Source organism: Globicephala melas, chromosome 6 (genome assembly GCF_963455315.2).
Source record: "Globicephala melas chromosome 6, mGloMel1.2, whole genome shotgun sequence".
NCBI lineage: Eukaryota > Metazoa > Chordata > Mammalia > Artiodactyla > Delphinidae > Globicephala > Globicephala melas.
This window is the reverse complement of record NC_083319.1, coordinates 75,234,354-75,258,022: the sequence shown is the minus strand read 5'-3', so window position 1 is coordinate 75,258,022 and position 23,669 is coordinate 75,234,354. Positions and strand designations below refer to the sequence as shown.

The window sequence follows — 23,669 nt, the reverse complement described above, 5'->3', positions numbered from 1 at the left end:
CCTTCAAGAATTCCCTTCCCGCCCACCCCTGAGAACTACTTTGAAATAGATTCCAAGACATCTCTAAATACATCCTGGCTGGAACATATTCTGAGAGCTGAAGACAGCACAGTACGGGTCTGTGAAGTGTTTTATGTTCTGTTCCATAAATACTTTCCATCTGAGTCAGATTATGGCCTTCCCCTTTTGATTCATCGGCACCGCTCTAAGAGAGAATTAACTACCATTCGCCTTTTAGCAGCAACCTGATGACATATGAGGGGCCCCTTGGAACACAGTCATGGAGATTCCTTTATCCTCTAAGTCATATGTAGTCTCCAGTGTTATTTTTGGTATTTACTACCTGGTGGGTTCCCAGGAAGCCATTCCTTACTTGTGCAACGTTTCTACAAGCATCAGAGTAGCTACTGAGTTTCATTTGGTTCTTTAAGGATGCTACTGGTCAGATGAACCCTAGGTGGGGAGTGTGGAGGGGAGAGTCTCTGTTAGGGATGCACAACCCCTGCAGAAGAGCCTGATGTTCTTCCTAGCTTCTCACTAAATCATTCCATATCCTTCTGCTTTTAGTAAATGGACTAAAAATAGGAAAACTCATCAACTGGGATAAGGACATCGTGCCTTTGGACTCCCAGGTAAAAAATACCTGGATATTTTGCTTCTCGCAGGAGAAACAAAAAGATATCTAGTCTGAAGATCTAGTACGGCAATGTACCTGATGCATTACCATGGGCAAGTTATTAACCACTCTGGGACTCTACTTTCTCCAGTTGCGGTGAGGGGGGGAGCTACTCTTCATTGCGGTGTGTGGGCTTCTCATTGTGGTGGCTTCTCTTGTTGCGGAACGCGGGCTCTAGGTGCATGGGCTTCAGTAGTTGTGGCATGTGGGCTCAGGAGATGTGGCACGTGGGCTCAGGATTTGTGGCACACAGGCTTCAGTAGTTGTGGCTTGCAGGCTCTAGAGCGCAGGCTCAGCAGTTGTGGCGCACGGGCTTAGTTGTTCCACAGCATGTGGGATCTTCCAGGACCAGGGCTCAAAGCTGTGATCCCTGCATTGGCAGGTGGATTCTTAACCACTGCGCCATCAGGGAAGCCCAGAACTGCTGTTCCATAGGTAAAAGCCTTTCATTCTATTTGATGTTTTCACTACGTGCGTGAATGACTTCGAAAAACTAGAAATTACTTTCGAAAGTAAATAAACTGGGATTTCTGGAGTACATATGCGGCAAGAGCGTGTCTTGGGCCCTTAAGATGGAAACAGGAAGCTGGTGGTAAAACTCGGGGGCCAAGACGGAGCACAGTTGCTGCTAAGTAAATCCCAACTCCTAAGGGATGTCCCTGCCTTCCTGAAGGGTCATCTGCTTCCTTCTCTGTCCCGGTGGATTGCTGCAGACTCCCTCCCCCAGGGAGACAGACCAGGAGTGCAGCCCAAATAAAGGACCAGTTTGGCTCCAAGCTGCTAGCCTTCCTGTCACTTTCCCACCCATTCAAAAGCAAACCCCTTTCCACCACCATCCCACTCACCCACCACCACCCTTCCTGGTCTTCCTTCCTCTTTCCCCTTCCTCCCCCACCCACCCAGCTCCTGAATAAATGCCTGTTTGCTTCAACTGACCGATAGAAGCTGTTGTGAACCGCCTCACGGGTCCAGGATGCCCTTCCCCGCCCTCTCCACGCCGGACCAGCTGCACGCAGAGCTCGTATTCTGTCCGAGGTTCCAAATAGTTGAGGGTAACAATCTCATTTGTCACTGAGAAGAGGGAAAGTTCAGGAAACTTAAGTTGGCAATCTTTTACATTCTTTAAACTGGAATGTTGTTATTGTGAGGTGAACTAATGTTTGGTTTTTAAAAATACAATGTCTGAGTAGAACAGAGAGGCAATCCCATCTTCAGGGCCTCAGTGTTCCTAATATAAGGAAAATAAGGCTTTTTCATGTAAGTGTCTCTGTGCCACTTACACATCTCTGCTCTAGTGTGTTTGTCTTTTCATTTGTAGAGTAAAACCACGCAAATCTTCAACTATATGGAATACCAATCAGATTTAGGGGAAAAACTCAATTAGAATAATATAAAATAACCTCTGTTTTCAAGTACCTACAGTGATGGCAATCAACCTATCAAGAGAAGAGACTCTTTGAGGGTATGCTTCCAATGACTAGACAGTGAACTTGTGATGGTCATGTCCTAACAAATGAAGCATTCTGAAGTACTTGAAAATAGATCCCGTAAGCAAATGACATATGCTTCTTTTCTCTTTAGCTATTCTATTTTGCCATTCTGTTTCTCCGTCGATATTGCAAAGGTAGATTTTTGCCTTACCATATGATAAATTCCTAGTTGGTAAGAAAACGTATTGGACTGTGTTTAAGGGTTTTTAGAAGACCACTTCGTAGATGTCCACAAAGAGAGGATGGATTATTAACACCATGTTTTTTTAAAAAGCTGCTTTTTAAAAAGACCTAGCCATCCGCAACAGAAACAGCAGTCCAGCAAATCAGCCTTATGTTGCTGGGATTCTGAATTTTGGCTGAATCTTCAAAAGAATGTGAAGAGCTCAGTAATGATACCAAGACATCATTCAATATACCCCAATCAGCTAGTATTATTAAGCCCAAATCCCTCTTTTTCTTCTCCTTTTCTGTAACTTTGATTATCGACAGCTCATGGGTAGAGGGCGCTTTTTAGGCAATCACAGGCATGGTGAGACTAAAGTATTGGTGGCGGGCTGCACATTCCCTACAAGCATGACAGCGGCAGGTCTCGCTATAAGATGGTGCGATTAAAGCAGCTGGCTCAATAGATGATGCTCAGCTTTCTTTTTTAAAAAAATGTGATTTTTGCATCATCATGCAACAAACAGAATTGTCATTTGTGTTTCAAAATAAATTTAATTTACAAATAAATACATTTAACTGTTTTCATGAACTTTTGACATTTTATGACATTTTGGGTTTTTTTCCCCAAAAGTTGGGGGAGGGGCATGTACCTCTCTTTGCCCACATCCCCTCCTCTTCCTGCCACAGCCCAAACTTTCTGGTCCAAATTCCTCTCAAAACCTCTGTGAGTTAGGAGCCTGCAGGCAGGGCAAGACTCAAATACAAAAAAGAATAAACAACTTGATACAGCAGCAACAATCACCCCTCAGATGTAAGCAAATTAAGTCTCTGCCTTTCCAGCAGGCCCTGGACTTGCCTGTTACCCTATTCATGGCACAAACTTGTATCTTTCACCATGACCAAGCAAGATAGAGTCAAAAAGGGATTAGAGATCCAGAGAAGCCTGGAAAGGAAATATTGATGCAGATAGTAACTCCTGACACAGGTGTGTTCTGTGTCCCATTTTACATCATGACTTCCAAAAAGATAGCCCCAGAACTCAGAGGACCACCCCCCGCCCCCCAACTCCTTCTTGAATACTCTGAAATGGAATCCACTGCTACAGCCCCTAACTGGGGGTAGAGGGTTGAGACTGGGAGAAAGGATTTCTATATTTGGGGAAACATTTTTTTTTCCTGGTGCCCCATCTCCAGCTGGAGCCTTTCCTTTCCAAACCTTACCTTGAATATGCCGCCAAGCCTCATAATGATTAACAGGTTTGTAGAGAAGCTTCTTGGATTTGATTGGTCCATCCCCAAAGTAAGGCTCAGAGCTGATGTTGATGACAGCAAAGTTATGTCCGGTGTCAATCACGTTTGGGGCATTCAAGGGCTTTGGAAGAACTAAATAAAGTGTCAAGAATCAGATCGGTCCTTACACTTTGGAGTTTTACTGCTGTTCTGAGATGGGGGTAGAGGATGAGTGCCTTTACACTCCCAACAAAGCCCTCTTAGAGTTCTCTGCTCAGATTCCATGCAGTTGCCGTCTCTGTGATCTCCTGGTTTGCTCTTGCCCCTCCAACTCACTATCCACAAAGTACTTTCTTAAAATACAAGCACTCCTCTGCTCAAGACCTTTCAATGGGTTCCCACTACGTTTCGAATAAAATCTAAAATTCATACCATGACCTGCCAGGGATGATAGAGCCCCTGCCTCCTCTCCAACTTCCTCGTTCCCTCACCTAATACCCTCCAGTCCTAGTGACCTTTCAGTTCATTCAACTAACAATGCACCAGGCTCCTTTCTGTCTCTGGTTCTTTGTTGAGGCTGTTCTCCTGCAAGGAATGCTGTAGACCTCCCATGATTCTGCAGTTAATTCTTACTCATCATTCATCCCTCAGCTCTCATGTGAGTTCCTCACAGGGGCTATCCCAGAACCTTGGTTAGGCTCACGTGTCATACCCTTCCACAGAACATTTTCCTTCACTGCAATTTTCAGAATTTATTATTCTTAGTAATTTGGTGTGATTATTGAATACCAGTCTTCCTACTAGACCACCAGACTAAGTCTGTCTTTCTGTCTGTCTGTCTCTCGGGTGTCACCGGGCTAAGATTAAGGTGTTAACAAGGGCTGTGTTCCTTTCTGAGGTTCTAAGGGAGAATTTGTTTCCTTCTTTTCAGCTTCTAAAAAACATCTGTATTCCTTGACTCATGTTCCTTCCTCCATCTTCAAAGACAACAGAGTCATGTGTCTCTGACCCTTCTTCCATTGTAATATCTCTTTCTGACAGTCTTTAAAGACTCCTGTGATTAGAGTGGGTTCACCCAGATAATCCAGAATAATCTCCCCATGTCAAAGATGATGTATTCCCAATGGGACTGAAAGAGCACTCCCAACAAGGTGAAAATTGGTTCTTGGGGAAAGAAAAATTCTTGGATATTACAATGGTTTGTGGCCTTCCTAAGGGCCACAGTATATAAACAGATTTATAGTATGTCCACAATATTAAGCAAGTTCTGGTTTGAAAGGAAAGGACATCTTGTCAGGCTGTCAGTACCCCCATTTATTCAATTGTAGAAGTAGCCCAACTTGCTTTGAGTCTTACTGAGCTCCCGTGAGTCAGAGGTCCATCAGAATCCTGGGCCCTGGGTCATCGAGAACACTTATGGGAACGGGGTGGCCAAGAAAGAAGACAGACAGTGAGTCTATCTCTTCTGCTCATGCGCACACTCCATTGTGTCACTGGACTTCACTTATGAAATTCAAAGATAAAATTTCAAGTTGAAGACAATAGAACATTAAACCAAGTGCAGGGCCCTGTGTGGACAGGTCATAAACCCATGAAGCCAGCCCTGCACATCACTCTTCCTGTATGAGAGGAGGGTTGCTGGGTCCAGCTCACATGCAACGGGAAGGGATTACACAAGGTCATGAATTCCACAAGGCAGGGGTCATGAAGGGACACGTTAGATACTTCCTACCTCATCCAATATCATTTGTCTCTTTTGACTTGTTCCTTTCTCCCTTGCACTCTATAAACAGTACCTGTATTTGGAGATAGGGTCTTTAAGGAAGAAATTAAGTTACAATGAGGTCTACAGTCATTCCTAATCCAATATGACTGTTGTCCTTATAAGGAGATTAAATTAGGACACACACACAGAAGGAAGACCATGAGAAGATACAGGGAGAAAACAGCTGTCTACAAGCTAAGGAGCAAGGCCTCAGAAGAAACTAACTCTGCCAACACCTTGATCTCAGATCAAGGTGAGATTACCTTGATCATCTAGCCTCCAGAACATCGAGAAAATTAATTTCTGTTGTTTGAGCCGCTCAGTCTAGTGTACTTTGCTACAGCAGCCCTAGCAAACTATTACATATGAAAATAACACAATTTACTTATCCTTTCTAATGGTGATGGATATTTGGACTCTTAGGAATAATACTCCTCAGAACATTACTGAAGATTATTTGTTTTTAACATATGAACTCATTTCTTTTGAGCATAAACCTAGGCGTAGAATTATCAGGTCACAGGGTAGGTGTATGCTTAGCTTTAATATATATTGCCAGTTTTCCAAAGTGGTTGCTCCAGTATGTACTCTGGTAGTAAAGTCTAGTACAGTCAGCCTTCTGTATGCAGGTTCTGCATCTGCAGATTCAACCAAGAGCAGATCAACATTCAGGGGGAAAATTTAAAAAAACTCCAGAAAGTTCTAAAAAGCAAAACTTGAAATTTGCCATGTGCCAGCAACTATTAACAAAGTATTTACATTATAGTTACTATTTACATAGTATTTACATTGTATTAGGTGTTACAATAGTCCCCCTTATCTTCAGGTGATACATTCAAAGACCCCAGTGGATGCCTGAAACTGCAGACAGTACCAAACCCTATATACACTATGCTTTTTCCTGTACATACATACCTATGGTAAAATTTAATTTATAAATTAGGCACAGTCAGGGAATATTCAAATTGCCAGCATCACATTATTAAGTTAAATAAAGGTTACTTGAACGTAAGCACTGTGATACCATGACAGAGGAGATGGTAACTTAGACATCTTCTAAGTGACTAATGGGTGGCATGCATGAGACAAAGGGAGGATTCACATCCCCCGGCAGGATGGAGTGGGACAGTGTGAGATTTCATTATGCTGCTCAGAACAGTACACAATTTAAAACTTATGAATTGTTTATTTCTAGAATTTTCCATTTAATTTTTTGGGCTGCAGTTGACCGTGGGTAACTTAAACCGTGGAAAGTGAAACCACAGATAAGGGGGGATTATTGTTTAAGTAATCTAGAGATAATTCAAAGTATACAGGAGGATGTGCGTAGGTCGAACGCAAATACTATGCCATTTTATATAAGGGACTTGAGCATCAATGGAGTTTGGTATCCAGGGAGGTCCTAGAACCAATCCGCTACAGATACTGAAGGGCAACTGTATCTCTGTATCTATTTTTTTTTAATACTATGATTAAAGACACTGCTTAACTTACCTAATGGCTATTTCCATCTTATATCTGTCAATATGACAGTGAAGAGGCACCAGTGACTTAGAACTAGAGAGGTTTCTGTGCACTGATGTTGTGTGCTGTGTCTTTTATTTAAAAAATAAAAATTAGAATCAGTAACTCTTCTGAATCTTGGCAACATGGTTTTTTACTTATTATTATTTACTTTCCATGGGCAGCAAACATTTCAAGAAGCTTAAAAATAACATAATTTGTCTTGTCTGTATACCATTTCCTTTCTTCCAAGAACATGTATGATGTAAGAAATTATTTTGATCGTGTTAATGTCCTACTGAATAAAACAGATCTGGGATTTTCCAGTAATCCAAAAAAACATTAAAGATTCTGAGGTGTTTTATATGGGTTCTCAGGGCAGAGAATCCAACTCTGTGAGGCTGTATTTATGCTCGTACTGTTCTTGACCTTTTTTAAAAATATATATATTCTGGGTAATTACATTCAGTTCATTTACAGAAATTACCTCTGGGAACAACCAAAGCTTCCTAATCAGGTAGTGAAGTAGTTTATATACTAATCAGCTTCTGTTATCTTGCTTCTTTATCTTAACACAGGAGTCTCAGAAAGCAAAATGATATACAAAAGATGATGCAGGGTTTGGAGTCAAGACCAGATTCAAAACTAAGATTGGCTGTTTGCCAGATGTGTTACCATAGATGAGTTACCTAAACCTTCTGAACCTTTTTCTTGAATGATAAAGTGGGGATAACAATACTACTGTACATTGTACTCATAAAATTTAAATAAGATGAATGAGCACTTAGCTCAGTGCCTTTCTAGAATATATACCACAGAGTTGTTAGGTGTTTTTGTCTAAATGAATTAAAAAGTAACTTCCAAATTTAAAATTCCCTGTTGTATCTCTGTACACCAACCAAGCTAACTTGGATTTACTTCCACTTTATTTCTTCCCTGCAAGCCTCAAAGGTACACACATCCACTTAACTCTGAATTTTGAAATACTAATTCATAGTAGGAAGAATATTCAGAACTCTGAATATGGGAGAAAATCATTCATGTTAATTGTATAGCATAGCCTGGGCTTCATATTAAGTGAGTAGTCCTCAAAATGAAAATTCTCCAAATTATTCTCTACAGTGAATAGGAAGTCACGAGAATGATAAAGTTAAACTTTTTACAAAATAAAATCACTACCAGCCACTTTATGCCAGACACAATTCCACTATTTAACAAATCTTCGCAATAACCCTGAGTGGTAGATAAACTAAGCTGTGTTTACAAATAAAGAAAGGCTCAGAGAGGTCAAATTCATTTGCTCAGGGCCACACCCAAGTTTACTAGCTGTTAGCAATGAAAACCAAACCCAGGGCTATGTAACTCCAAAGGTCATAAACTTAATCCCTCCTTTCCATTGTAATGCACATAATTTTTTTTTTTAAGGCTTAGTGTCCTGGAGAACATCCAAAAGGTATTTTAGTGGTCAGAGAGCATTTCCATTTAGAAGCAGCACCCAGTGATACATAAACACAGCACCATCAAGGTTACAAGCTCTTTGCCTGGAAAATGGACCTTACCTTTAACAGAAACGTTGAAAGGCTTTTCCACCATCCCAGCCACTGTGTTCACACTGCAAACCCAGACTCCTGAGTCAGGGGGCAGGATCCGGTGGATTGTGAAGGTGGCCACTGAGAGATGACCCGTGTGGTTAAAGTCTTTTGGCTGGAAAGGTCAAAAAAAAAAAAGCTTCTAGATAGGTATAAACACAAAGGTTCTTAACACTGACCCCATCGCATTGTTAAATAAGGAGTTTTCTAGGGGAGATTAAGAAGATCATTGCAATGCTTGTATAAGCATTGGCTTATTTCCAAAGCTATTGTAGTAGCCCTGAAAGTTTATGTTGGATTGATGCCCTCGCAGATCCTGCTGTTGTATTTGTGTGTTTGGGAGAGTGGGGCAAACACTTCCAAGCACAGAGTCAAAGTCCTTCTAAACTGCTTCTGGTAACATTTGTTCCTTTCTGGTCCAATACAGAGATGGCTGGGTGAGAAGACAAAATGGCTTCCTAAAGTGTTTGAGGGGCTGCCGAGTATGGTATTGTGGAAAAAGTCAGGGCTCCGAAGACACGTGGACCTGAGTTCACATCCCAGCTCTGCCACTTTTGACCAATTCCTTAGTTACTTAACTTCACGCAGCCAGTTTCCACTTCTGCAAAAAGGGGACAGGTAATGTAGAGTAAGATGTGTATAGTATGGTCAGCCCTCACTAGATGGTAGCTGTGACTTCCACTAACTCATGGATACTCCAACAAGATTTTGGAAGCGGTCAGTTGGCTTCTGCTACCGAAAGGATTGTTTGAGTGGAATCAGGGACATCTGACGTGTGAACATTCTACATATCCTGCCCCCAAGAGGTCACTTGGACCTGCCTTCTGGTCAAGTTGATTTTCAGTCATCTTTGAGAGAAAAATAAGATAACTATTTCAAAATCTTAGGTAAGAAAATACATCAATTTCCCAAAGATCACTTGTGACACAGAGAAATTTGAGGTCGTTCCTGTCTCTGCTGCATTTGGGATTGTTGGAACAGGGAAGGGAAACATATCGGAAAAGTAGCTTATTCCTTTCCAGCAAAGAAGAACGTTGTGATAGCACCCTAACCAGTGGTAGACACCAACAGTGAGGACAGAGACCCAAGGTATGTATTCAGACCTAAGGGATTCCGTGGATCATAGTTTCTGGATTGGAGGTGTGGGATCAGGTCTATCTAGAGTCAAACGGGTTATGCTGAACTCTCCTCTGCTTTTTGTCAAAGCTAACAACACCCTAGCTTAGGAGGATGCACGCCATGAATGGAATCCAGCCTTTAGCAGGGTGAGTGCTACACTGAAAATATCTAGTAGTATCAGGAGGTCAGATTAAGAATACAGCCACTATGGAGAACAGTATGGAGGTTCCTTAGAAAACTAAAAACAGAGCTACTATATGATCCTGCAATCTTACTCCTGGGCATATATCTGGAGAAAACTACATTTCGAAAAGATACAGGCACCCCAATGTTCATTGCAGCACTATTTACAGTAGCCAAGGCATGGAAGCAACCTACATGTCCATTGACAGATGAATGGTAAAGAAGATGTGGTATATTTATACAATGGAATATTACTCAGCCATAAAAAAATGAAATAATGCCATTCGCAGAAACATGGATGGACCTAGAGATTATCATACTAAGTGAAGTAAATCAGAGAAATACAAATATCATATGGTATCCCTTATATGTGGAATCTAAAATACGACACAAATGAACTTATGTATGAAGCAGAAACAGAATCATAGACATAGAAAACAAACTTATGGTTTAGAAAGCAAACTTACGGTTACCAAAGGGAAAAGGGGGAAGGGGAGGGATAAATAAGGAGTTTGGGACTAGCAGATACAAACTACTATATATAAAATAGATAAACAACAAGGATTTGTTGTTGTTGGGAACTACATTCAATACCTTGTAATAACTTATAATGGAAAAGAATCTGAAAGAAATATATATGTATAACTGAATTAGTTTGCTGTACACCTGAAACTAACACAACATTGTAAACCAACTATACTTCAATTTTTAAAAAGGCTATAATTTGTTCTACAAAAAAAAAAAGAAAAAGAATAACTCTTACATGGAGCACTGTCCCATCTGGCTTCACCAGGGTCATTTCTTCATTAGCAGGTAGCGGCCAGCCAGATGCTTTGCAGATGGGGTTAAATTTACCACTGTTTACTTCTATGTGATCTGGCAAATCCTCTATCTTTGGAGTCATCCTTGGCATGCCTGAATGAAGGAAAGAGCACTGTGAAATCTAATCTTTAACACAGCAGAAATAGAAATAATAAAAGTAGCTACCGTTTAGTAAGTCATGCACTGGGCAAGAACTTGGCAAATATTATATTGTTTTATCATCACGTAATAAACTTGTGGGGTGGGTGCTATTGTGGTTCCCATTTTAAAGATGAGGAGACTGAGGCTCTGAGTTCAGGTTGAAGCTCAGATCTTTTTTTTTTTTTTTTGCGGTGCGCGGGCCTCTCACTGTTGTGGCCTCTCCCGTTGCGGAGCACAGGCTCCGGACGCGCAGGCTCAGAGACCATGGCTCACGGGCCCAGCCGCTCCGCGGCATGTGGGATCCTCCCGGACCTGGGCACGAACCCATGTCTCCTGCATCGGCAGGCGGACTCTCAACCACTGCGCCACCAGGGAAGCCCAAGCTCAGATCTTTATGACTCCAGAATTCCCACTCTTTGGCCATAATGATGTACTTTCTCAGTGGACCCAGGAGATACAGTCTCAATATTGAAAAGATCACCAGCACCACATCTCTGCAGATCTTACTGTCCACTCCCTCTCTTGCTTTATAAGGGAATTTTTTTTACAAGAACAAAAACTAGTTCTTCTTTCACTCTGCAAGCCCCCAATACTGCCGATCAACAATATGTCAAGTTTTGATATCTGAGAGATGTCTCATTAATTGGGAAGTCTGCAAGTGGCCGATGATTAATTATATTCACATTTACATCGAAGAAGTAAAGTGGAATAAAACCCCCCCAAATCAATTTCCCATCAATAGCCAAATAAAAAATATTGCTGCCAACATGGAAAGGAAAAAATGTCTCTGGTATCAACAAAGGTATCAGGAGCCCTTGCTTGTTATCTGCAGAGTAGAGAATGAATAATCCTGAAATATAACAATTTTATTCTGAACTGTAAGGTCTTAGAGAATTTGGGAACATGTGTAACTAAATGTAAGACATGACTGAAAACAGTCCAACACTTAGTAAAGAATGTAGGAGACGGAGATGCACTTAAAGCAAATAAGGGAAACATTGGGAAAGTGGCTTAGTCCTTTCCAGCAAAAAAGAACAGCCATCACCTACATGCTGTTCCACATCAGCGGTGGGTCAAGGTAAACACATCAATATTGATATTTTATATTGATATCCTATTTCTCAGGCCTAGAATGAAACAGGTAAAGTGTATGGAACAGGAGGGAAAAGGATCTAATAGCCACAAAGATAATTCCTTGATATATCTGCAGACTTGGAGAGATTGTGATTAGAAAATTTGCCAGACTGTTCAGCCTACACAATTACTGCCATCGGAATTCTTCAAAGTGCTTTGACATTTTCAAACCATATCTTTCCTTCATTGTCCCCTTGCAGTTTCTGCAGCTGGATGGGGGTGGAGGAACAGCTAGAGGGTGGAAGAGGGTGTGAGGGAAAGGGAGCTGCTCCCCAGAAGCCCGGAACCTGGTTCTAAGTTTGAGATTCTCACACTTTTTGTAACATCAGCCTTAGAACAGAAAGGAGGAAGTGGTGCAGAAAATTCAAATCATTAAGCTTGTGCATTGCCCACTTTCAATCCATGTTCTGGCCCACAGCCTTTCCTTCCCTTCCTAGACCCTCCCAGATTCCCGCCCTGTAACAAAGTCCAAACACTGGGGAAGAGGAGAAAGTATAAAGCTGACAAGCTAAAGCCTTTGAGAAAACAGTTGGTATTTCCCCACATATTTGCTCTGATTTTTAAAACTCACAGGCAGAAGTCCATAAATGTCTTACTATTCTGAGTGTAGATTTCACTGGACATACGTTATTTATATTTGACTGAAAAAGTAATATATGTTTATTATTTTTAAATTTTGAAAATATGCTTCTTTGGATTTTAAAAAGTATATTCTAGGGTAAGCGTTAGCAAACTTTCTTGAAAGGACTAGATAATAACTATTTTCAGCTTTGCAAGCCCTATGTTCTCTGTGGTAACTCCTCAACCCTGTTGTGTAAGAGCAACCTTCACGATATATTGTAAACAAATGGGCATGGCTGCATTCCAATACATTTTTTTTTATGAGAACAGATAGATGTTCTATCTATCTAAAAAGGAATGAGATACATACTGACATGTGCTACAATACAGATAAAACTCAAAACAAGTATGGTAAGTGAGAAAAGCCAGCCACAAAAGACCATGTACTGTATGATGCCATTTATAGAATAGGAAATATCAAGAATAAGTAAATCTGTACAGGCAGAGAGTAAATTAATGGTTGCCAGGTGCTGGGAGGAGGAAAGAATGGGAGTTACTGCTAATAGGTACACATTTTCTTTTGGTAAAATGAAAACATTCTAGATTATGGTGCTGGTTGCACAACTCTGTAAAAGCATTCAATTTTACGTTTTAAAGGGATGAACTTCATGGTATAAAAATTATACCTCAATAAAACTGTTTTTAAAAAAAAGTACACAAGGGACTTCCCTGGTGGCACAGTGGTTAAGAAACTGGCTGCCAATTCAGGGGACATGGGTTCGAGCCCTGGTCCGGGAAGATCCCACGTGCTGCGGAGCAACTAAGCCCATGTGCCACAACTACTGAGCCTGAGCTCTAGAGCCAGGAGCCACAACTACTGAGCCTGCGAGCCACAACTACTGAAGCCCACGTGCCTAGAGCCCATGCTGTGCAACCAGAGAAGCCACTGCAATGAGAAGCCCGCGCACCGCAACAAAGAGTAGCCCCTGCTCGCTGCCCGTGCGCAGCAACAAAGACCCAGCACGGCCAAAAATAAATAAATGAAATAAATAAATTTATTTTAAGAAAATAGTACACCAGATTTGGTTTGTGGGTGTTTGCTGACTTCTGCTCTACGGTAATTCTGAACTAGAATTATTTAAAACTTCATTTTGAGGATAATATTTTTCATTTTTTTCCTTTCATTATATCTTTCTTTTAAAAAATATTTTTTATCCAAATCCCTTCCACATAATTCTTCCACTGTTGTGGATATCCAGGGAAAAGGCTGGTCCTAGAGAAGAGAGCAAAAGAGGTAGGCAGAGTTCTCAGCTGGCCAGTTATCACTTAATGTGCTACAAAGAACACATGGTTTATTCCCTAGTGGAAAGGCCAGTGTGAGAGTCCATAGAAAAGATTCAGAAAGCTGTCCTTTAGAACATGGGATATATTCTTCCCTACTTCAGGGTGGAAACAGAAGGAGTTTAAGAATCTTGGGCTAGTGGGGCAAGAATTATGCCAGAAGAGCTTGGTTCAGACATGCTGAACCTGGCCCTGACTACAGTGTTACCTTGCTTTACCTTCTTTCTCACACTGGAGCCCTTGGTGTCCCGGAGAGCAGAGGCATCCTTGGAACCGATCACACATCTCCCCATTGGTGCAACTGCACCTAAGCTTACAGTCTGGTCCATAATAACCAGGCTGGCATGCTGTAAACAAAGACATCAAAAACCAGTGTTAAGATAGGGAAGGAGGAAAACTCAGGCTATAGGTGCCTAGTTTTACTTTTTTTCTCCAAGCTACCAAGTAGTATTAATTATCTGAATTACCAAGAAGTTAAAGGGTTGAGGAATTCTGCTTCCAGGAGAGTTGAATAAGCTCCTACCAGGTCACCCTTCTCAAAAATAACAACTCTATTTTAAAAACAACTACCTGAAAGCACTGAAGAGTGATGGGAGGAGGGACAGAGGGGACCACACAGGTTCTGAGGGGAACTGAAATTTGGAAGATGGGAATGGTGTGCTCCCCACTTTCAGCTTTTAGTCTAATGGTTGGTACAGTTGACATTGTGTGGGGAAGCTAGGACTCCAAAGAAAACCTGTAGTCTTACAGACAGAGGAATCTTAGAGGACAGAGTCAAAGCAATTACAGCCTCTGGGAAGTGAGAGGGAAAATCTAGAAAGGAAGAGCCGAGGGAGGAAGTCCCAAATCTTTGGCTGACCCCAGAACCACACATGTTAAGTGCAGACTTGAAGCAACCCAGCTACGGCTAAAAGGAATGAACTGAGTTTGAGTTGATGCCTGAGAGTCAGAGTTTGCAGTTTGAGTCATACCAAGCTGATTGCCTGACAGGACATAATGAAACAAAATCAACATTGTTCAGAGAAATATATCATATTCCAAGTCTCCTCAATGTAACATTCACAATGTCCAAAATACAATCAACATAAGAAGAAATGGAAAATTCTGACCCATTCTCAAGGGAAAAGAAAATCAACAGAGACCAACCTGGATGACCCAGATGTTGGAAATAGCAGCTACAATAACTACGCTCAGTGAAGTAAAGGAAAATATGCTCACAACAAATGAGACAATTAGAAATCTCAGCAGAGAAATATAAACTATAAAACATAACCAAAAAGGCATTCTAGAACTGAAAAACATAATATTTGAAATAAAGATTTCACTGTATGGATGTAGCAACAGAATGGCGATGACAGAAGAGTCAATGAACTTAAAGCTAGATCAATAGGTATTCAGTCTGAAGAATACAGATAGGGAAAAAGAAAAAAACGATTGGAGCCTCAGGGACCTAAGCGACAATATCAAAAGGTCTAACATACATGTAATTGTAGGTCCAAGGAAGGAGTCTGGGAGAACACTAAAATATCTCAATTCATAAAATCTTAGTGATTTCTTGAGCCAGATGTGGGCTGGAATGTTAATAAAGGTACTCCTATAAATCTGGGTCTAGAGACATATTCACCATGAAGTTAATGAAGCTTATGTTCTAGACTCCTCACATGCATGTAACCCTTCTGGGCCCTAGCAAAGTTTTCATATATGCACATGTTTTTTAAAATTTGTGTATGATTTTTTAATAGTCTTTAAGGAGGAACTGGATCTACCCCTACTCGGCGGCACCTTTTACTTTAAGGTGTACATTTCTGAGACCATGTGGGATTCCTCTACGGCTAAGGCTCCCTCAGTGTTCCACGGGGGGCAGATACAGCATTTAGAGGGAACTGACTGAGGTTTTGCAGGTAGTTGAAGCTTACTTTTGTGTAACTCTCCTCTTTGTCCTCTTACTCTAAGCCCCTAGAGCTATGCTGTCCAGTATGGTAGCTGATAGCCATGGAGGGCTATTGAGTTCTTAAAATATGGCTAATCCAAATTGAGATTTCAAAGACTCAGTATGAAAAGAGGAATGTAAAACATCTCATTAATATTTTTTCTATTGATTACGTGTTGCTATGGTAATATTTTTGATATATTGGGTTAACCGAAATATTACAATTATTTCAACTGAAATATTACAATTATTTCACCTGTTTCTCTTACTTTTTTAATGTGGATACTAGAATAATTTAAATTACATATGTGGTTTGTTTCTATTTCTACTGAACTGCTCTGTCCTAGAGCACTGTTATCAAGTGGCTGGAGACCCCATCACAGCTCCCAACAGTGCCAGTTGTGGAAAAAGCTGATTTTGTGAGGCAAATACTGAAACACCATTGAGCTCTGCCTAATCCACCAGGTTAGCACCCATTAGGGAAGGTCTAGCATATTTGGCCACAGGTTCATGTTAAGTTACTGTGTGATAGTTGATGTGAAAAGCTTATTGGAAAGTAGATGGGAAACACATACCTCTGAGCTTCACCAAATGGGAAAATATATATTTAAAAGGGTAGAAGGAATCTTCGAGTAGGTGAAGTTAGTATTGCTTGTGTAAGGTCCACGGAAGATAAGACCTTAACTTCCTCGATTTTCAAATCCCAAATCTTACCTGGATCTGACCTAAAAGCAATGATATTTATGATGCACTGAAGATAACAAATCTTCTATGGGTTTCCAACTCAAAGTGTGGTCTGAAAACCAAGAGCATCACCTCGGAGCTTGTTAGAAATGCAGACCCTCACGCCCCAGTCCAGACCTATGAAATCAGAATCTGTTTTAATAAGATCCCCAGGAAATGTATATGAGAAGCACTTTCTATGAGGTCCAGAGTCTTAACATGAAAGCATAATTAACTTTGGATGAAGATATCTTTGATTCAAAACCCTGTAATTCAGCAATAGACAGTTGAGTGAGCAGTCCAGGTATGTCCTACACGATGATTTCCAGCAAGCTGGATCTCCTTGGTATACCTGCTAGAACCTTTTCTCTTTAGGGGTGTGACTGGTACATACCTTCATTGCACTGCAGACCCTTCCAGCCTGTGGCACAGGAACACCCATAGGGGTCTGGGAGACAGAACACGTAGGACTTGCATCCCTCTGGTCCACTACACCTTTCTTTACAAGTTCTGCCAAACGTGTGCAGTTCACAAGCTGTGGGTGAGAAAAGGATGATTCAGAGGCAAATATGCAGTCCTTTGAAAACGCAGGATTCTTCTTTTTAAGGGTCTCTCCTAGACCAGTGAACATGGAAAATAATCCAACGTAAGCTGTGGAATTGTCAGTGTAAACACACCCTTATGGCCCATTTTATAGATAATGAAACTGCCTCACAGAGAGGATACTCCAGGCACAGCCCCCAGTAGTGCAGTTTGCGTACTGCACAAACCTAGGGAGAGGCGTTCACACCATAGAGGTCGTAGATTTGTATACTTATTACAACTTTTCAGTGGTTGACAATAAAGAGTCTTTAAGAAAGGGCACTTTTTTTGAATTTACTCAAAGGTACCATATGGGCTCACAGAGGCCATTTAGCTTCCATTCCCAAATGGGTCCAGATCTAAAATTCTAGATCCAGCAACAATGGCTTTTTAAATCCACAGGTTACTCATCAAGCACTTTTGACTTACCCTTCTCACATGTTCTCCCCATGAAGCCAGGAGGGCAAATGCATTCTCCGGTATCTTCGTGGCAGATCCCATTGTTCATACAAGCAGTGCAGACACGGTTACATTCAGGTCCCCACTTCTGAGCTTCACATCCTTTTTTTAAGGAAAACAAGACTATGGTGAGTGGAGCAACTTCATTCCCCAAAGCTTTATTGAGCACCTGATACATGTTAGTCATGTGAGTGGGCACTGGTGAACGAAGATAAATAAAACACAATCTCTGCTCTCTAAAAGCTAAGAGTCCAAGGTGGGAAACAGACATGTGATAGAAAATAATGATAACGACAAAGACAGAAGTACCTAATTCTGCCTTAGGGTTGGAATAGGGCATAAAAGAGGGCTTCTCAGAGGAGGTGCTATGTGCGTTGAATCTGCAGGACCCACTAAGTGACAAAGAAGATAAGGCTGGAGAGCGTGTTCTGGGCAAAGGCTAGGTTGGGAGGAAAACACGGCATGTTTGGAGAGCTGCAGTTACGGTTAGAGATAAGAGCAGTGGTTTTCAAAGTGTGACCCCTGACGAGTAGCATCACTATTACCTGGGAATCTGTTAGAAATGCAAATCCCAGACTCCCATCAATGACCTACTGTATGAGAAACTCTGGAGGTAGCCTAGCAACCTATGCTTCACAAGTGTTTCAGATAATTCTGAGGCGTGCCAGAGTTTGGGAACCTCCAGTGTAAAGAATATGGAGAATAACCCAAATGGGAAAAGAATTTGAAAAAGAATAGATCCATGTATATATGTAACTGAATCACTTTGCTGTACACCTGAAACTAACACAAAATTGTAAATAGTTCAATATAAAATAAAGATTAAAAAAAAATAAAGAATGTGGAGACAGAAGACAGCTAAAAGGGGAAGCAGGAGCTAGTAGCCCCCAAATATTTTTCAGGTAGAAAACATATAAGAAATGAAGCAAGATACAAAATTGAAAGTACAAGAATGGTAAAATGCTTCTAGATTCGTATTTCCTGGTTCTTTCTCTCCAGCACTTGGTGATTTCAGATTGTTATTTAGGATACCTTCTGATAAGGAAAGCTCAGGGGGAGCGGGGTAGGGTGACCGTTTGTGGTCAGGAATTTAGTTTAATTTTTCTTCTGAAAGGAACTAAGGTCTTTGTCCCTGAATATTAGTCTCGCAGTGGTAAACTTGGACCTGCGCCTACAGCTTATAATATTTTTGCCAAGAACTCCTAGTTATCAGTATTTTGTCTAAAATAATCAGGAAGACTGTCAACACAGACCCAGTCTTACAGGCAACCACTTAATTGATAAAGCTACAAAATGTCTCAAAGCTACTCTTTACATGCCTTAATATATAAAGGGAAAACTACTTCTGCACAATTAGTGATTTCTGGAGAGCCAGACCACAGATTATCTTCACATGATGAAGACTAATGATGGCAGACACTGGAGATGAAAGGGGTTCTCCTGTCACATTAAAGTATGTCTCTAACCCTGCACCGATCTGAAGACCTGTCCCAGCTTCACTCCTAATCCTGGGAAAGAGGAAGGGATTAAGCTCAAGGAAATACTTAAGGTGATCTCTTAGAGGGATGCAGAAGACAGGAAAAGAGTTCCTTGATAAGCAACAAGTATGCAGTTAGGCTTCTGTTATTTTCTTCAAAAGCCTCGTGGTTTTGTATTTTAGGAAACCATAGATCCGTGGCATACAGAGAGAAATCCTATAAACTTAATGTTTTCGAGAAATCTTTTGCCATGGAGAGAATTTACGCCGAAAAGAAATCCTACACATATAACCAGTATGATTTTTAATACACATCTTTAAGCACTGACTATTCCTAAGGTTCAAATCTACCTGGAGAGATACCTTACAGTTATGAGAAATGAACAAAATGCCTTCAACTGTACCGCATTTCTTGGTAAACATCAAAGAGGTCAAAGGGAAGGAAGTAGTTTTAAATAGGATGGTTGTGGCCCAACTCAAACTTTCTTAGAATGATTTTGGATATTAGCGGTGCTTCTCAAACAGTTTTATTGAAATAAGAGCCAAAGAGAATGAATGTGCTTCTAGCCATCTGAAAAGGAGACAACCTGGAGATCAAAATGTGTTTGAAGTCTTTTGCTTTATCTTAAAACTTCAGGGAAATTTAAAATTCAAATCTATGATAAGTCATGTTTGTTTTGTCATTTAAAAAAAAAAGCTTTAAACCTTTTACCACATATCGACATTTGATGTTTTTGATATTGCGTGAAAATCTGCCAATTTACCCCAGACTATGAGTGCCCCTGGTACATGGTGCTATATCGCACTGGAGAGACCATCTTAATGAAATGAATGCAAATTGTGTCCTTGCCATTCAGACTCTCCGAGAGTAGAGAGGAATGAAAGGGGATTTCACCTGCCCAAACTAGATGAACCACACTTTTCATATGTCTATTTTCATATCGCAGTATCTGTTTATCTATTTATGTATGTACCTGCTCTGCTTGGGAATTACCCAAGGGACAGTGATTCATCTTATTATCCTTGTATTCTCAACACCAGCACAATGCCTGGCAGAGACTTATAATCAACACGGATTTGTTGCATGAATGAATGAATGCATAAATATAATGCAAAGCAAAATAAGTACTCTTCACAAGTTAGCGATGCTAATCATTAGAGGAATGACAGGGCATCCCTAGTACTCAGACCTGAAGGCCTGAACATTTAATATCATGAATACCTAACATAACCGGAGAAAATTCAGGGCAAATTTTCTGCTTTCTATAGATCAATTTTTGTAAAAACCACTGGTGAGAGTTACTACCCACTTTGATAGTTATAATGGGGGAGAAGTTTTCACCAGTTCTAACTCTTGCATTTTTCAAACCTGAAAACAGAAATCACATTTGAGAGTTAAATGATCTGGAAAGTTGGGATTTACAGGAGACTTAAGGTTTAACTAGATACTAGGCCAACCCAGAAGGCCCAACTCATCTCCCTGTAGCAGACACCTTTTGGGAAGACTGTCCAGCTCACAGTGATTACCATTCTGTATGTAGTATGTGGCTTCACCCTTGTCTATAGCTCATTGGTCTAGGCGAGTAGACACCTGACACGTGTCAGGCCAATCTGATTGTTCATCCTGAGAGTTCAACATTTAGAAGTAAAAGAAACATCACTGAAGCTAAGTTAGGGTCATGGTAGCCTCCTAAAGTCCACCCACCCTCCCCGGTGCTGAGCCCCAGATCTTCCCTGGAAGATCTTTTCTGGAATTTGCTTATCAGCTTTTCCATCGATTTTTTAAAGTCTTCAGTATACTTTCAACTAATCCCTGGTTTTTGCTTAAGTAGCCAGAGTCAGTTTCTGCTACTTCCAACTAAAAATCCTAACAACCACACCATCACTTACTCCGGACTATTAGCCTGGTGAAGGCCGAGGTGAAGAGGTTTCCTCCTATGTACCTGGCCGAGTACACTCCAGCATCCTGGGGCTGAGCATGAGGCAGATGCACTTCTAAAATATCAGGTACTTCATGCCGGGGCACTGAATGGATGAAGGAACCTGTAAGGGAGAAAAGTGGAGAACAATGGGTCTCACTCAAACACTCCTGTTTCCTTGTCTGCCCCCTCCACTTGATCAGCTTTCCCTGGCCTGATACAGAAAATGTGCTCTAGCGTATTAGATGGGGGAGAGAAGAATGAAAAGGCTGAACTATCGAATGCTCTCCCAAACGTTGAGAAAATTATGGTGTTGGAGCACATAGGTTAGTCTATAGGATCTACCACCAAACACATGAAGGTGAGGGTAGCCTAAATTTCTCATCTTCTGCAGGGAGAGGCACACCGACAAAGCTGGGGAAAACGTCAGGTAAACTTGCCAACTAATCAATTAAGAGATAACTAGAATCACTACTCCAACCTGTAAGTCATTCATCCACAGAACTCAGAAGTCTCCATCAATATTCCAGCGGCGTCAGGAAACTGCCACCAGGTGGCGCCAAACCGTAGTCAGACCCAGGCAGATTTGGGTTGCGCACTTGGACCCCCAGAACCCCTGCCAGTTGGCTTTCCAGGCTCACTCTGGTCATTTCCTTAGCCTTGCAATCAAACAGCATCCCATTTTACATGGCAGAATTTGAGACCCCACATATTACATCATGATGGGACTTTCTTGTACGTTCATAGTTCTTGTACGTTCATAGTTCATACTGTATATTTGTAAATGTACAATGTGTAAAAATCTTTACTTTAATTTACTTAAGTAACCAAACATGTTACCTAAGACAGCTTCTATCATAGAATCTGATTAGCTTGCATCATAGTAGCTTTACTTCAAACATCTGCCCCCAAGACTGCAATAAGATAATGACCCAGTATGTTTTACGCTATCTGATGTCTCGCACAACAATGTCAGAATGACACAAAACACATACTCACCGTTTTTGTAAATCACTGCATCTTCTTCTTTAATCAATACCTTTTTGAAAGATATGTTCACATTATCTCCCCTGTCCACAGTCATAGTTAAAGTAGCTGGTAGGAAGGAAGCTTTTAAAAGAGAGAGAAAAAACAAATGAGAAAATGAGGTTATATATCTTTTCCAGGAACAAATGAACCTTGACTCAGAAGATGAGGCCTATGACTTGGCATGAGTCAGCTGGTTTTCATGAGAGCTTAGAGAGCCACACTGTGAAGGCAGAAGATGCCTCTGAACCATGCTCAGAAGGACCTGAGCTTTGGGTACATCTGCTTGTTTTCCTCAGCGCCTGCTGACCTGGGCACAGTGCCCTGGAAGACTCCCACACAGATACCGTGGTGCAGATAGTGACATGGGGTGGACCCAGAGGGAGAGTGGTGGAGATCAAAGAGCACCGTGAGCCCTGGAATTAGACAGTCCTGGGCTTAAGGCCACCCTCTGCCACTTACTGAACCTTTTTTTTTTTTTTTTTTTTGCCGTACTCGGGCCTCTCACCGTTGTGGCCTCTCCCGTTGCAGAGCACAGGCTCCAGACGTGCAGGCTCCGCGGCATGTGGGATCTTCCCGGACCGGGTCACGAACCCATGTCCCCGGCATCGGCAGGTGGACTCTCAACCACTGCGCCACCAGGGAAGCCCTACTGAACCTTTTTGACCCAGTTATTTCACCTCTGAACCCCTCAGCTTCCTCATCTGTAATTTAGGAGTAAAAGTATTTACCTTAAACGGTTGTTAGGAATAGTAAATGATGTATGCCAAACCCCTGGGTGCTTAGAAGAGGTCAGGATCCTTCCCAAATATAAACAAAGGCCACGCCGCTGTGGTGACACGTGCAGTGTGGCCATGAGTGGCAGGGAAGGCAGGCAGGGGACCTCGGGGCCGCCTTCTGGGGCTCCCTCTCACCTGAGGAGGTGCTTCATTTAGCAATCTAACAGAACAGCTGTTGCTCTCTACGACATGCCCTCAGGCTCCTGTGAGAACTATCTGACCATTTCAGGCTGTTGTTCCTTTCTCTGCGGTTTGTTTATATTTTCTGCTCCTTTGTGTGAAGATTGTTTAGCTGACCGTGGGACTTCTCGCTCAGCATTGTATTCTGAAAAGGAACTGAGATTCTCCACTCGGCTCAACTCCAGTGTGGCTTTACGTTTTCCCCATTCTGTGGTTTTTTTTTATTATTTCAGACTTTGCGCCTCTTAAGCTCCCTGTTTTGGGGGTCGGAACACAGTCACACCAGAGTTCCCCTGCCACCCAGCTGGCCACCTCCCGCATTCATGGCTCTAGGTGGATCGTTCTCTGCTGAGGACTCACAAAGTGCATCCACGAGCCAGCCTTGCACCTTGGGCTTCCTGATGACACAGGAATCCGACCTGTACACAGTACGCATAGACTGATAGTCACGTGACTCGACTGGATCATGAAAACAATAAGCCCCTATTGACCAGGCATTGTTCTAAGCACTTCACACATATTTAATTTTCATAAGATCTCTAGGAGATAGGTACTACAATTATCCTACTTTTACAAATGAGGAAATCAAGGTCCAGAGAGGTCAAGTAACCTGTTCAAGGTTACACAGCAAGCTCACAGGAGAGCCAGGATTTGAAGCAGGTAGCTCAGCTCCAGAGGCCTTTCATAGGTCATATAACACCTTCTTTTAGAAATGAGATTGCTGAGGCCTAGGTTATGGGATGACTTGCTTGAGATCATTTGGATTGATTAATTAACTCACAGACCTTAACTACGAACACAATTCACTTATTCCTTAAGCGGTGGAGAAGAAACTAGAAGGTAGTAAAAGTTATAAACAAAGACGCTTCTCAT

At 41.5% G+C, this 23,669-nt stretch overlaps 1 protein-coding gene across 2 annotated transcripts in view; it reads right to left on the bottom strand.

Moving 5' to 3' along the window:
• TEK (TEK receptor tyrosine kinase) overlaps positions 1 to 23,669 on the bottom strand; it is a 104,533-nt gene that overhangs the window by 31,610 nt on the left and 49,254 nt on the right. Inside the window, exons 3-11 of one of the 2 annotated variants that reach the window (XM_030830342.3) lie at positions 21,811 to 21,921; positions 20,783 to 20,935; positions 17,386 to 17,517; positions 16,769 to 16,909; positions 13,940 to 14,068; positions 10,486 to 10,637; positions 8,391 to 8,535; positions 3,555 to 3,716; positions 1,613 to 1,747 (exon numbers count right to left, since the gene is read on the bottom strand). In XM_030830342.3, coding sequence (XP_030686202.1) covers positions 1,613 to 1,747; positions 3,555 to 3,716; positions 8,391 to 8,535; positions 10,486 to 10,637; positions 13,940 to 14,068; positions 16,769 to 16,909; positions 17,386 to 17,517; positions 20,783 to 20,935; positions 21,811 to 21,921 — 1,260 coding nt within the window. The remainder of the gene's footprint in view (positions 1 to 1,612; positions 1,748 to 3,554; positions 3,717 to 8,390; positions 8,536 to 10,485; positions 10,638 to 13,939; positions 14,069 to 16,768; positions 16,910 to 17,385; positions 17,518 to 20,782; positions 20,936 to 21,810; positions 21,922 to 23,669) is intronic. The other variant, XM_060301015.2, reaches the window with a different exon arrangement.